Source organism: Bubalus kerabau, chromosome 4 (assembly GCF_029407905.1).
Source record: "Bubalus kerabau isolate K-KA32 ecotype Philippines breed swamp buffalo chromosome 4, PCC_UOA_SB_1v2, whole genome shotgun sequence".
Lineage (NCBI taxonomy): Eukaryota > Metazoa > Chordata > Mammalia > Artiodactyla > Bovidae > Bubalus > Bubalus kerabau.
In genome coordinates this window covers 156,373,499-156,387,349 of record NC_073627.1, presented here as the reverse complement: position 1 = coordinate 156,387,349, position 13,851 = coordinate 156,373,499, and the positions used below count along the sequence as shown (strand labels likewise).

General features: G+C 45.5%; 1 protein-coding gene across 1 annotated transcript in view; it reads right to left on the bottom strand.

Moving 5' to 3' along the window:
• SHC3 (SHC adaptor protein 3) overlaps nt 1-13,851 on the bottom strand; it is a 182,912-nt gene that overhangs the window by 51,479 nt on the left and 117,582 nt on the right. Inside the window, exon 6 of the mRNA XM_055580310.1 lies at nt 11,264-11,315. Within this exon, the coding sequence (XP_055436285.1) occupies nt 11,264-11,315 (52 nt within the window). The remainder of the gene's footprint in view (nt 1-11,263; nt 11,316-13,851) is intronic.

Here is a 13,851-nt window from a genome sequence, read left to right as displayed (position 1 = left end):
ACTCAGACCACACAGCAGCCACCTCAGCCCTGACACTAGCAAGGGGCCTCATCGGGCTTCGCCACAAAGGCCTCTCCCAACCTGGGATAAGCCAGCTGAGAGCAACATGTGCTGAGGCCCTTGTAATCACATCAGATAGAACTGAGATGTGACATCTTTACTCACGTGGCAACCACACATCTTCCATGCACAGTAGACACTGGCAGGGCAGAAGTTACTATGTAAGATGCTGGTTCAGTTTCCCCATGGCTCCAAACAAGTCCAGAGGCCAGTGGCCGCACCTGTCCATTGGTGTCCAAGGCTGCCCCGGCCATCTAACTGATGAGTGGACTGCAGGCCACCTGGGATCTCCATTCATGTGAGCTTGCTCTCTGAGCCCTGCCTGGGACAGCTGCTCTGTTAGTTGGCACAAACAAGTGATGCTGAAATAAGAAAGAGTCCCAGCATCTCGGTGACAAGACAACTCCATTCTTGTCTGCTCATTCCTGGGCAACTCTACTCAATCACCTCAACTCTCCTCAACCAGGTGGTGACACCATGAGCCAGGCTGCTTTGATCTTTCAATCCTGAATTTCAGTACAAGGCCTCCTCCACAAGCCAGAGAAGAAAGAAACAGCAGGGCCTTGTACCAGCACTGATGCATTCTGCTCTCACACAGAACTGTCACCTGGCTCCTCCTCTACCCAGGAAAGCCTGGCAGTACTGTCCCCTGGGAGCTTGGGCGGAAGGAGATCAAGACATAAGTGAGCACTAGCGATGCTTATCACGTGCACCAAACACCCAAATGGCTTTACTTCTGTAAATAAGAAGTTGTCAAAGTTTGTTCATGCTTACCAGTAAAGAACTCTTCACTATACTGAGCATATGTCCCAAATAGATGTTAACTTATTTATAAATTATGAACATAATATAATAGTTCCTTCTTTCCTTGTGCTCAGTCGTGTCCAACTCTTTGCAACCCCATGAACTGTAACCTGCCAGGCTCCTCTGTCAATGGAATTTTCCAGGCAAGAATACTGGAGCGAGTTGCCATTTCCTACTCCAGGGTTTTTCTGGATCCAGGAATCAAACCTGCATCTTCTGTGTCTGCTGCATTGACAGGTGAATTCTTTACCACTAGCCTCTTGAGAAGCTCAATATAATGGTATGTATATTATAAAAATATCTTTTAAAACACGTAGGGCTTCTCTGGTGGCTCACACAGTAAAGAATCTGTCTGCAATGCAGGAGACACTGGTTTGATCCCTGGGTAGGGAAGATCCCCTGGAGAAGGGAATGACAACCCACTCTAGTATTCCTGCCTGGAGAATCCCATGGGCAGAGGAGCCTTGCAGGCTACAGTCCATGGGGTCACAAAGAGTCGGACACGACTGACACTTTCTTTTTACCTTTCAAAAATGACGCAACAAAGATAAACAAAAGTTCAAGATCGCTTGTTGACTCTGAAAGCATCACACTGTCGGTTATTATCTCAAAGCAAGATAAATATTTTGGGTGAGATATTTGTATTTAGACACTGACCTGCCAGTCTCTAACCATGATGGATAAAAATTCATCTTTCCATCTCTGGAAAACTTTTCTTAATCATTTAGAGTTTGGAGGGGTTGATTCCTTATCTGATTATTGTGTGTGTGCATTTGTGAAAGTAAGACCCCACTTCCCATACCCCCTCTGTGGTCCTGGAGCCACTGACACACAGAAAGGATGTCACTGGTTCACTGCGCCTTTTATGTATGATTACAAGGTAGTACCCCCTCTATCTCAGATCAGCGGCGACTATAGACAGAGGCTCCAGCATATGTCTCCCACCACAGTGGCCACGTCAGTACCCTGTGGGATGGGCCACCCCACCTTGGTGGGCACTAGTTCCATGGCAGGTGGGGGTGGGGGGGGATTGGACTCTGCAAGTATGGGCAGAAAACCTCTCAGGATCTGTGCTGCTCTTTCAGGAATTCATGACCCCTTTTACCCACATCCACACCCACACCCACACCATTCCCAACTCACACTTTACAGCCATCCAGCCTCCCCAAGGCAGCCCAGCCCTTGCAGTGGTCCCATCTTGGACTCTCCTCCTGTCCTCATATCTAGACTCACAGACTCTCCAAGAGTTCAAGTTCACAGCCACATTCTCTACCAACTGGTGACTGACACAGGGAATCTCAGAGACATCTGGAATCACTGGCCAATCAGAAAAATACCCTACCAAACAATGACTGCTCTCTCTTTCTCCTAGTGGGCTGATAACTCTCACCCCTTAAAAGGAACACTGAACACCAATGAATTCTTAGCAGAGAGCTGGAGGCTACAAACTCAAGCATAGTTTTCAGTCAACTCTAGCGTGTTCACTTATTCACATGCTCCTCGTTGTTTCAGATTTTTTAATCCAAGACAGGTAAGAATGTCAAGATTCGGCTCCCATGCTCTTAATTAAGAGTTGTTTTCAACATCACTAATTATTAGAGAAATGCAAACTAAAACCACGGTGAGGCATCACCTCACACCAGTCAGACTGGCCATCATCAAAAAATCTACAAACAATAAGTGCTGGAGAGCGTGTGGAGAAAGGGGAATTCTTTTACGTTATTGGTGGAAATGTCAATTGATACTGCCACTGTGAAGAACAGTATGGAGGTTCCTTAAAAACACTAAAAGTAGAGCTACCATATGACCCAGAAATCCCACTCCTGGGCATATACTCTGAGAAGACCATAATTCATATTAACACATATATGTGGAATCTAGAAAAATGGTACAGATGAACCTATTTCCAGGGCAGGAATAGAGACTCAAACATAGAGAACAGACATGTGGGCACAGGGTGGGAAAGGAGCGTGAAATGAATTGGAAAATGAGGACTGACACATCTGCACCACCGTGTGTCAAATAGACTGCTGGGGGGAAGCCACTGTATGGCACAGGGAGCTCAGCTCAGTGCTCGGCAGGCATGTGGTGGGGTGGGAGACAGATGCAAGAGGGAGGGCTAGATGTGTTCATGTAGCTGATTCACTTCATTGTACAACAGACACTAGCACGATATCATAAAGTAACTGTACCCCAATAAGAAATAAACAAATAAAAAGATACATGCACCCCAGTACTCACTGCAGCACTATTTACAATAGTCAGGACATGGAAGCAGCCTAAATGTCCATCAACAGAAGTAGCGTATGTATGCTACTGTGTATAAAGTAAATAACCAATAAGAACCTAACACATAGCACAGGGAACTCTACTCAATGCTCCGTGATGACCTAAATGGGATGGAAATCCAAGAAAGAGGGGACGTATGTATATGCTCAGCTCATTCACTGCTGTACAACAGAAACAAACATAGCACTGTAAAGCAACTATATTCCAATAAAAATAATAAACATTTTAAAATTGAGTTTAATATGTGTTCTAGCCCTAGAGCAGCAAACTAAAATTATAAGGACATAATTTTGCACCCCTCAGATTGGCAGGAATCTAAAAACCTGAAAATGCCAAGTGTTGAAGAAGCCAAGGAGTCCTCCTGTGCCACTTGTGGAATTGCAAAGTGAAATAACCATTTTTTTTTAAGTTAAAGATGTCCCAAAACTGATTTGTCACAGAGGTATAATCCCTAAGAACATTCTTGCACGTGAGCACGGGCAAATGTACAAAATATCTGCTGGAGACTTCACTCAGTAGACACTTGTTGAACATAAACTGTGTACCATGCCGTAGCCTATACTCTACAGATACAGCAAGAAACAAACGGTCCCACTGTCATGAAGCTGACAGTTGAGAGGGTAGACACTGAAAATAAGAAAGGAAAAATACATCATTTGCATGGATTGAATGGTGCCCCTGCACAAAGCCCTGTCTGCATCCTGACCTCTTGAACCTGTGTAAAAGGGTCTTTGCAGATGTCCTTAAGTTAAGGACCTCAAGATGAGATCATTCTGGATTAGGATGGGCCCTAAATCCAATGACAAGTTTCTTATTATAAGGGACAGAAGAGTAGATGACACAGACACAGAGGAGGGGGAGATGATGTGAAGACGGATGCCAAGACTAGAGTGATGCAACTACAAGCCAAGGGCTCCTGGAGTCACCAGACACTGGAAAAGGCAGGAAGGCTCCTTCCCGGAACCTTCAGAGGAAGCATAGTCCTGCCCACATCTTGATTTTAGACCCTGAGCCTACAGAACTATGAGAGAGCAACTTTTGTTGTCTTTAAGTCACAAAGTTAGTGGTAATTTGTTCCAGTGGTCACAGGGCTCCCCTGGTAGCTCCGTTGGTAAAGAATCCACCTGTAATGCAGGAGACCCCAGTTCAATTCCTGGATCAGGAAGATTCCCTGGAGAAGGGACAGGTTACCCACTCCAGTATTTCTGGGCTTCCCTGCTGGCACAGATGGTAAAGAATCTGTCTACAATGCAGGAGACCTGGGTTTGATCCCTGGGTTGGGAAGATCTTCTGGAGGAGGAAATGGCAATCCACCCCAGTATTCTTGCCTGGAGAATCCCATGGACAGAGGAGCCTAGCAGGCTACAGTCCATGTGGCAGGCTACAATCCATGGGGCCGTGAAGAGTTGGACACAACCGAGCGACTAAGCACAGCACAGTCACAGATAACCAATACAACCATAAAAACAATAATGTAAATGTAAATTAAGGATGACAGTATAGGATAATGGAGAAGGCAATGGCACCCCACTCCAGTACTCTTGCCTGGAAAATCCCATGGACAGAGGTGCCTGGTAGGCTGCAGTCCATTGGGGTCGCTAAGAGTTGGACACAACTGAGCGACTTCACTTTACTTTTCACTTTCATGCATTGGAGAAGGAAATGGCAACCCACTCCAGTGTTCTTGCCTGGAAAATGCCAGGGATGGGGGAGCCTGGTGGGCTGCCGTCTATGGGGTCGCACAGAGTTGGACACGACTAAAGTGACTTAGCAGCAGCAGCAGCAGTATAGGATAAAATATAGGATGACTAGGGAAGGTGACCTAGGAGGTGATGTCACAGAAGAAGCCTAGAAGAAGTCAGGGAGTGACCCATGGGAAGGTCTAGTGTAAGAATGTCACAGGCACGGGGTTAACAGGTGCAAAGGCCTTGAGGCAGGTTCAAGGATGAGCCAGAAAGCAGTGGAGCTGGAGTGGAGGTGGGAGAAAATCATAGGAAACAAGACAGCAGATAGACCAGGATCAGCTCACATCGTGATGAGTGAGAAAAGCTCTATGGAGGGAGGAAAGACATAGCTCATGGCTTATCACAGAGAGGGGCCTAGGAGACTTGTGAGCAGAGATGTGCAACAGGCTGGTACAAGTCTGACTTTCAGCCAAAGTCTGAAAGTCTGACTTTCTGGGCTAGGGAGAAATATTCAGAGTCTTCTGCACAGCATATTTAAAGCCCAAAGGTTGGTTTGTTTGTAAAAAAAACACTGTTGACAATAGCCAGATAAGGGAAACAACAACCTAATCATTCGCCCACAGGAAAATTAACCTCCCACCACGGAGTTATTTGATGAAATTTAACTTCCTGGCTTAAAAAAAAACAAATCATTGCTTTCACCTAAAATGAAGTGATGAGGTTTTGCTTCTAGGGAAGGAAAAGTCGAAGGAAGTGCTCTATTATTTAAGGAGCTCATACTCTGTGAGGTTCTACCATAAAGTTATCTTCTGGGACCTACAAAGTTAAGGTAACCTACAAAGTTACCTTCTGGGGCCTCTGGTCCAAAGCCAGAGGAGCCCTAAATACAGGGTTGAAATGACTGTGAGCTAATAGAGCAGCCTGAAGAAGGAAGTGTGGTCGCGTGAGCAGCAGTCCACGGGGGACTTCCCTCTCGAGCCCATTCACCACATTTCCCCTTATTCAGGAAACCCTGCGGGGAAAAGCAACCTGTAACCCTGGGATTAGAAGCTATACAAGCTGAACAGAGGGCTCTCTGCCATCAGGTCAACACCGCAAGACATTCTACAGCAAGTTCAGGAGCTCCAGTGGGTGCCTGAACCAGGATGCTACTGTGCTTATAGGTTATAGGAATACAAGCCACCTGCAGGCAGCCATATGTCTAAGCAGAACATTATCTTTTAGCTACTTTTGTGACCCAGACAGTCCATCCTGAACCAAAAGACATTAGGTTGCAGGGGATGGGAGTCATTGGGTCATAATCCAAATTCCATTGTGAAAATGGTATGTTAGGATTCTGCAAAGCCTGCTTTGTTGAGAGTTTTACCCTACATATATCAGGAATTACCTTCCAGACCTCCTTCCTGGTTGGCTTTGCCTTTCAATGATAAGTTGCTGACTTCATGAAACTTGCTCATTTGCAACGCTTATCTCCTCGAGATGGTAGTGGTGGTTACCATAGAACTTAATGACTTGGGTCAGAGATCCTTTACTCTTCCACCAGATTAATTAGATAAGCCATGGACTCTTGATACTCGAGAGAAAAATATAGATGCTGGTCCGTAAATACTTCTGGATTAACCAAAACACACACAGGAATGTATAAGCAGGAATCAATGAGGAAAAGATGAATGATAATGGTGGGGGATTCTGACTTATCTCTGTAGGATTTTAACAGAAGACTTTCTGAGTTCCAGATGTAGAACCAGATATCTGTCCATTCTAAGGAGCTCTGCCGGCAGCCAGGGAACCACAATGCTACAAGGCTTACCCTAGCATATTGACTGGGGTCACTGTGTGAGGAGTTGGCTATCTAAGAGTCCAAATAAGAACACTTACTCCCAGAATATCTTGCTAATAAAACTCCTACATGTCAGAGGCTATTCTTACTAAATTAAACTCTCTTCCTGGAACTTAAATTCCAGGAGGAGGAGGAAGAACAGAGCAACCAGGGGAGCCCTCCACCAGCATCTTATGGAAGGAGGTAGTGATGGGGTGGACATACATGGGATGAAGGCAAAGCTGACTTTGAGATACTGTTCATAGCTGGACTCATGCAACCCTCCTCCCTTCACTTACTGCCTCGCAGAAGGCCGTAGCTCCCTGTATGTGTGTGTTTGTGGGGGTGGCAGGGGTGGGGACAGAGATGTGATGGATAAAGAAAGCTACAAATTCCTGTTGGAGGGCAGGTCTGGTTCCCTTGTCCCCTGAATCTGAGCTGGCTAGGACTGCTTTGATTGGTAAACTATGACAGAGGTGGAGCCATGCCTGGCCTTCCACTGGATGTGTCCACATTGGCATCATGGAGCCCAGAGTTGCTACATGGGGCGTCCTACTTGTCTGATGGAGGAACCACCTGGAGGGACCCTGAGACTCTATGCAGAGGGAGGAGGACCCTGCTGGCGAAGACTTCTAGTCCTTCCTGCCAATGTATGAGGCATGGACATGAAATCAATCTGGCCCTTCTAGACCAGGCCAGCTACCAGCCAAAGACCACCCAAGACCCCACTGATGCCACATAGAGCAGAAAAATTGGCCAGCTGAGCCCTGCCTGGACTCGTGACACAATATATCAAAAAATACTTTTAAAATGATGGTCATTAACCCACAAAGCTGTGTTACAGGCAACAAATAACTGGAAAGAAAGAGTGAACATCTCCCACAAAGCATCAAAGGACCCCTTGGCTGATGGTACCATCAAAACACCAGCAGCATAGCACAGAGGTCTGGCATCTGTCTCCACACTAGCACTGCACACAGGTCCCAAGGGGGAGCTGGTCTAGAAACCAACACGCATGTGAAATACATCCTGATATCCATGACTTTGAAAAGGCACTGTGGGCAGAAGGCACTGCTGGTTTCTGCCTGTGAAACAAGACAATAGCTTGTATGGGTCTATGGCCCTAACTCAAATTGCATGGGGGTATATTCCTTCAGGGTCTGTCCCTAGAGCCTGATTTCACAGCCTTGACTGAGCATGGGCACCACTGCTTTGAGGCCTGAGCACTGGGGTTTTTAAAACTCCCTAGGTGATGGTCAGCACTGAAATCAGATTGATTATATTCTTTGCAGCCAAAGATGGAGAAGCTCTATACAGTCAACAAAAACAAGACCAGGAGCTGTCTCTGGCTCAGATCATGAACTCCTTATTGCCAAATTCAGACCAAAATTGAAGGAAGTAGGGAAAACCACTAGACCATTCAGGTATGACCTAAATCAAATCCCTTATGATTATACAGTGGAAGTGAGAAATAGATTTAAGGGCCTAGATCTGATAGATAGAGTGCCTGATGAACTATGGACAGAGGTTCATGACATGGTACAGGAGACAGGCATCAAGACCATCCCCATGGAAAAGAAATGAAAAAAGCTAAATGGATGTCTGAGGAGGCCTTACAAATAGCTGAGGAAAGAAGAGAAGCGAAAAGCAAAGGACAAAAGGAAAGATATAAGCATCTGAATGCAGAGTTCCAAAGAATAGCAAGAAGAGATAAGAAAGCCTTCCTGAGTGATCAATGCAAAGAAATAGAGGAAAACAATTAGAATGGGAAAGACTAGAGATCTCTTCAAGAAAATTAGAGATACCAAGGGAACATTTCATGCAAAGACAGGCTCAATAAAGGATAGAAATGGTATGGACCTAACAGAAGCAGAAGATATTAAGAAGAGGTGGCAGGAATACACAGAAGAACTGTACAAAAAAGATCTTCATGACCAAGATAATCACTATGGTGTGATCACTCACCTAGAACCAGACATCCTGGAATGTGAAGTCCAGTGGGCCTTAGAAAGCACCACTATGAACAAAGCTAGTGGAGGTGATGGAATTCCAGTTGAACTATTTCAAATCCTGAAAGATGATGCTGTGAAAGTGCTGCACTCAATATGCCAGCAAATTTGGAAAACTCAGCAGTGGCCACAGGACTGGAAAAGGTCAGTTTTCATTCCAATCCTAAAGAAAGGCAATGCCAAAGAATGCTCAAACTACCACACAATTACACTCATCTCACACGCTAGTAAAGTAATGCTCAAAATTCTCCAAGGCAGGCTTCAGCAATACGTGAACCATGAGCTTCCAGATGTTCAAGCTGGTTTTAGAAAAGGCAGAGGAACCAGAGATCAAATTGCCAACATCCGCTGGATCGTTGAAAAAGCAAGACAGTTCCAGAAAAACATCTATTTCTGCTTTATTGACTATGCCAAAGCCTTTGACTGTGTGGATCACAATAAACTGTGGAAAATTCTGAAAGAGATGGGAATACCAGACCACCTGACCTGCCTCTTGAGAAACCTATATGCAGGTCAGGAAGCAACAGTTAGAACTGGACATGGAACAACAGACTGGTTCCAAATAGGACAAGGAGTACGTCAAGGCTGTATATTGTCACCCTGCTTATTTAACTTCTATGCAGAGTACATCATGAGAAATGCTGGGCTGGAAGAAGCACAAGCTGGAATCAAGATTGCCGGGAGAAATATCAATAACCTCAGATATGCAGATGACACCACCCTTATGGCAGAAAATGAAGAGAAACTAAAGAGCCTCTTGATGAAGGTGAAAGTGGAGAGTGAAAGAGTTGGCTTAAAGCTCAACATTCAGAAAACGAAGATCATGACATCTGGTCCCATCACTTCATGGGAAATAGATGGGGAAACAGTGGAAACAGTGTCAGACTTTATTTTTTTGGGCTCCAAAATCACTGCAGATGGTGACTGCGGCCATGAAATTAAAAGACACTTACTTCTTGGAAGAAAAGTTATGACCAACCTAGACTGCATATTCAAAAGCATAGACATTACTTTGCCAACGAAGGTCCGTCTAGTCAAGCTTATGGTTTTTCCAGTGGTCATATATGGATGTGAGAATTGGACTGTGAAGAAAGCTGAGCACCGAAGAATCAATGCTTTTGAACTGTGGTGTTGGAGAAGACTCTTGAGAGTCCCTTGGACTGCAAGGAGATCCAACCAGTCCATTCCGAAGGAGATTAGCCCTGGGATTTCTTTGGAAGGAATGATGCTAAAGCTGAAACTCCAGTACTTTGGCCACCTCATGCGAAGAGTTGACTCACTGGAAAAGACTCTGATGTTGGGAGGGATTGGGGGCAGGAGCAGAAGAGGATGACAGAGGATGAGATGGCTGGATGGCATCACTGACTTGATGGACGTGAGTCTGGGTGAACTCTGGGAGTTGGTGATGGACAGGGAGGCCTGGCGTGCTGCGATTCATGGGGTCACAAAGAGTCGGACACGACTGAGGGAATGAACTGAATTGAACTGAGGTGATTTAAAATATAGCTCATTTTAAGAACCATTGACTTAGGAACCATTAAAGATATCAAAAGAAAGTCTAGGATTACTTGAGGTTAACTTGGAACAAACAAAAATAAAAGAAGAACTTCAACCAGTATAACTCTGGAATGTGGTACAGCCTGCCACATCCCCCTCCCCCAAGGTTAGTGGGAAAACAGTATTCCAAAATCACATCTGTGTTGAAATTTTAGAAGAAGTGTGTGTGTGTGTGTGTGTGTGTGTGTACAGACAAAAGTTTTGCAAAGCCAACTAGGAAATTTTATTTGGTTTCTGGGGTAGAGTGGAGAGGAGGGGGGGAACCAATGGGTGGTGAAGGGAAGGGCCATTTTGTGTTGTTAGAAGCCCCACTGGTGTCATTGATGAGTTCTCAATTGGAGTCGTGCGCCACCTGGCGGCTGCCTGGAATTCAAGAGTAGCACCCTCACTCAGCCCACCGGCCCAAGCCTGTTAACACAGGAGGGATGGGGGCACTGTTTGTAACTGATGGGATGGTGGGTAGGAAGGGAAGGTCTAGGAATACAGGGTCCATGAGGATGGGAAGTACTTGATCCTTCAAATCCCCTACCTAGCCTGTGTCTGAGGCCCGTGTCTAGCATTTTTTGCGGGGTTTAAGAGGAGAGCCCTGAGCTTGGACACTGGCCTCCAGGGCCATGTAGAGCAGTGTGAAACAGTTGGCAGTGGACAAATGAGGAGATGGTGTTGGGCAGGAGGCCAGCGGCTTGTAAAGCCTTCAGGTGTAACTGAGTCCACCTTCAGAGTCTAAGTGGGAGCTGCCTTGCACAGGTCAGGTGTACCAAGTGCTAGCCGTCTGGATATAGGTGTGTGTTTCAGGCTCTCCGATATCCAGTGTCTCCTATACAGATGTGTGGTTCAGACTCTCAGATATCCAGTGTCTCCTAACCCAGCCAGGTGTGCCGTCACACTTCATTGCCCGTAAAGCTCAATTATCACTGACAGTACGAGAGAACACTTGTTCGTGCAGGTGAAGAGGGCTGAGATCATGAAGACCAACTTGTATCCAATGTTAAGCCCAACTGCATGTGAATGAGAAATGACAAAGGTCACACACAGCTTACCTCTGCGATTAACAGGGTCCTTAGCAACGTACGCAACGTAGTCTGTTGTGTCCTGTGAAAGAAAAAGGAGATGTCACATCACTAATCACAGGTGAAGCAGATGCATCGTGTACACAGCAGCTCAGATACCAAGAGCAGCCCAAACGACAGACCAGCTAAAGGACATGTCTCGAACTGTATGCAGGACAGGGATCACCAGAGATCAGCAGACAGCTCTCACTCACACTGCGAACAGCAAGGACCTAGAAGGCCCAGGTACTCAACATGTTGAATCACCCCAGGAGATGTAAAAACACTGATCGCTGAGTCCCAGCTCCCAGATAATCTGATATAACCAGAGTGGATGTGGGCCCCAGGCATCAGAATTTTTAAAAGCAAAACAGATAATTCTGTTATGGACCAGGGCTGAGAAACACTGCCATCAGCTCTCCAACAATGGTGCTCAAATCTGAGCTGATGTCAAGAGTTCCCCGCAAGGCTTGTTGTAGCGCAGATTGCTGGGCCCCACCCCAGGGTCTCCAACTGTGCAGGTCTGAGCTGAGGGCCCAAAATGTACATTTCTGACAAGCGTCCAGGCAGCTGCTGCTGCTGCTGCTGATCTGGGGGCCACACTGAGAAAATCAGAACTGGATGTTCAAAGATTGGTTACAAATACCCCTAATGGGTGGGTGAGATACGATGACTTAATGACTGATTTTAATCCTTTTGAGATGTTTCCAAAGTTTGAATTCTATTGAGAAGTCTCCCCCTTACTCATGAAATATAAGTCCCCTTCCTGATTCACCTACTTGGCACACAGAAGAATTGATGATCTCAGAAGTGGCCTAGGCAACCATGTGGATTTTAGTTTCTAAACAGAGGAACCAACAATTCTCTGAATTCTTTTTTTTTTTTTGGTTGTACTGGGTCTTCATTGCTGCACGTGGGCTTTCTATAGTTGCTGCAAGCAAGGGCTACTCGATAGTTGTCCACAGGCTTCTCATTAAGGGAGCTTCTTTTGCTGTGGAGCACAGGCTCTAGAGCATGTGGACTTAGTTGCCCTGCAGCCTGTGAGCTCAGTTGCCAGACCAGGGATCAAACCTGAATTGGCAGGCCAATTCTCAACCACTGGACCACCAGCAGTGGCCACAGGACTGGAAAAGGTCAGTTTTCATCCTAATCCCTAAGAAAGGCAATGCCAAAGAATGCTCAAACTACCGCACAATTGCACTCATCTCACACACTAGTAAAGTGATGCTCAAATTTCTCCAAGCCAGGCTTCAACAATATGTGAACCATGAGCTTCCAGATGTTCAAGTTGGATTTAGAAAAGGCAGAGGAACCAGAGATCAAATTGCCAACATCTGCTGGATCATCAAAAAAGCAAGAGAGTTCCAGAAAAACATCCATTTCTGCTTTATTGACTATGCCAAAGCCTCTGACTATGTGGATCACAATAAGCTGTGGGAAATTCTGAAAGAGATGAGAATACTAGACCACATGACCCGCCTCTTGAGAAATCTGTAGGCAGGTCAGGAAGTAACAATTAGAACTGGACATGGAACAAAAGACTGGTTCCAAATAGGCAAAGGAGTATGTCAAGGCTGTATATTGTCACTCTACTTATTTAAATTATATTCAGGGAACATCATGAGAAATGCTGGACTGGGTGAAGCACAAGCTGGAATCAAGATTGCCAGGAGAAATATCAATAACCTCAGATATGCAGATGATACCACCCTTATGGCAGAAAGTGAAGAAGAACTAAAGAGCCTCTTGATGAAAGTGAAAGAGGAGAGTGAAAATTTTGGCTTAAAGCTCAACATTCAGAAAACAAAGATCATGGCATCTGGTCTCATCACTTTATGGCAAGATGGAGAAACAATGGAAACAGTGGCAGACTTTATTTCTGGGCTCCAAAATCACTGCAGATGGTGACTACAGCCATGAAATTAAAAGACGCTTACTCCTTGGTAGAAAAGTTATGACCAACCTAGACAGCATATTAAAAAGCAGAGATGTTACTTTGTCAGCAAAGGTTTGTCTAGTCAAGGCTATGGTTCTTCCAGTAGTCGTGTATGCATGTGAGAGTTGGACTATAAAGAAAGCTGAGCGCCAAAGAATTGATGCTTTTGAACTGTGGTGTTGAAGAAGACTCTTGCGAGTCCCTTGGACTGCAAGGAGATCCAACCAGTCCATCCTAAAGGAGATCAGTCCTGAATATTCATTGGAAGGACTGATGCTGAAGCTGAAACTTCAATACTTTGGCCACCTGATGCGAAGAGCTACTCATTGGAAAAGACCCTGATTCTGGGAAAGATTGAAGACTGGAGGAGAAGGGGACGACAGAGGATGAGATGGTTGGATGGCATCACTGACTCAATGAACATGAGTTTGAGTAAACTCTGGGGTTGGTGATGGACAGGGAGGCCTGGCACGCTGCAGTCAATGGTGTCGCAAAGAGTCGGACATACCTGAGGAACTGAACTGAACTGAACTGGACCACCAAGGAAATCCCATCTCTGAATTCTTCAAAGCAAAGAAAGACTTTGCTGCACAGTTGATATTTTCAACATTCAAAAAATTCTCAAGGCAGGGGGGCAACTGGT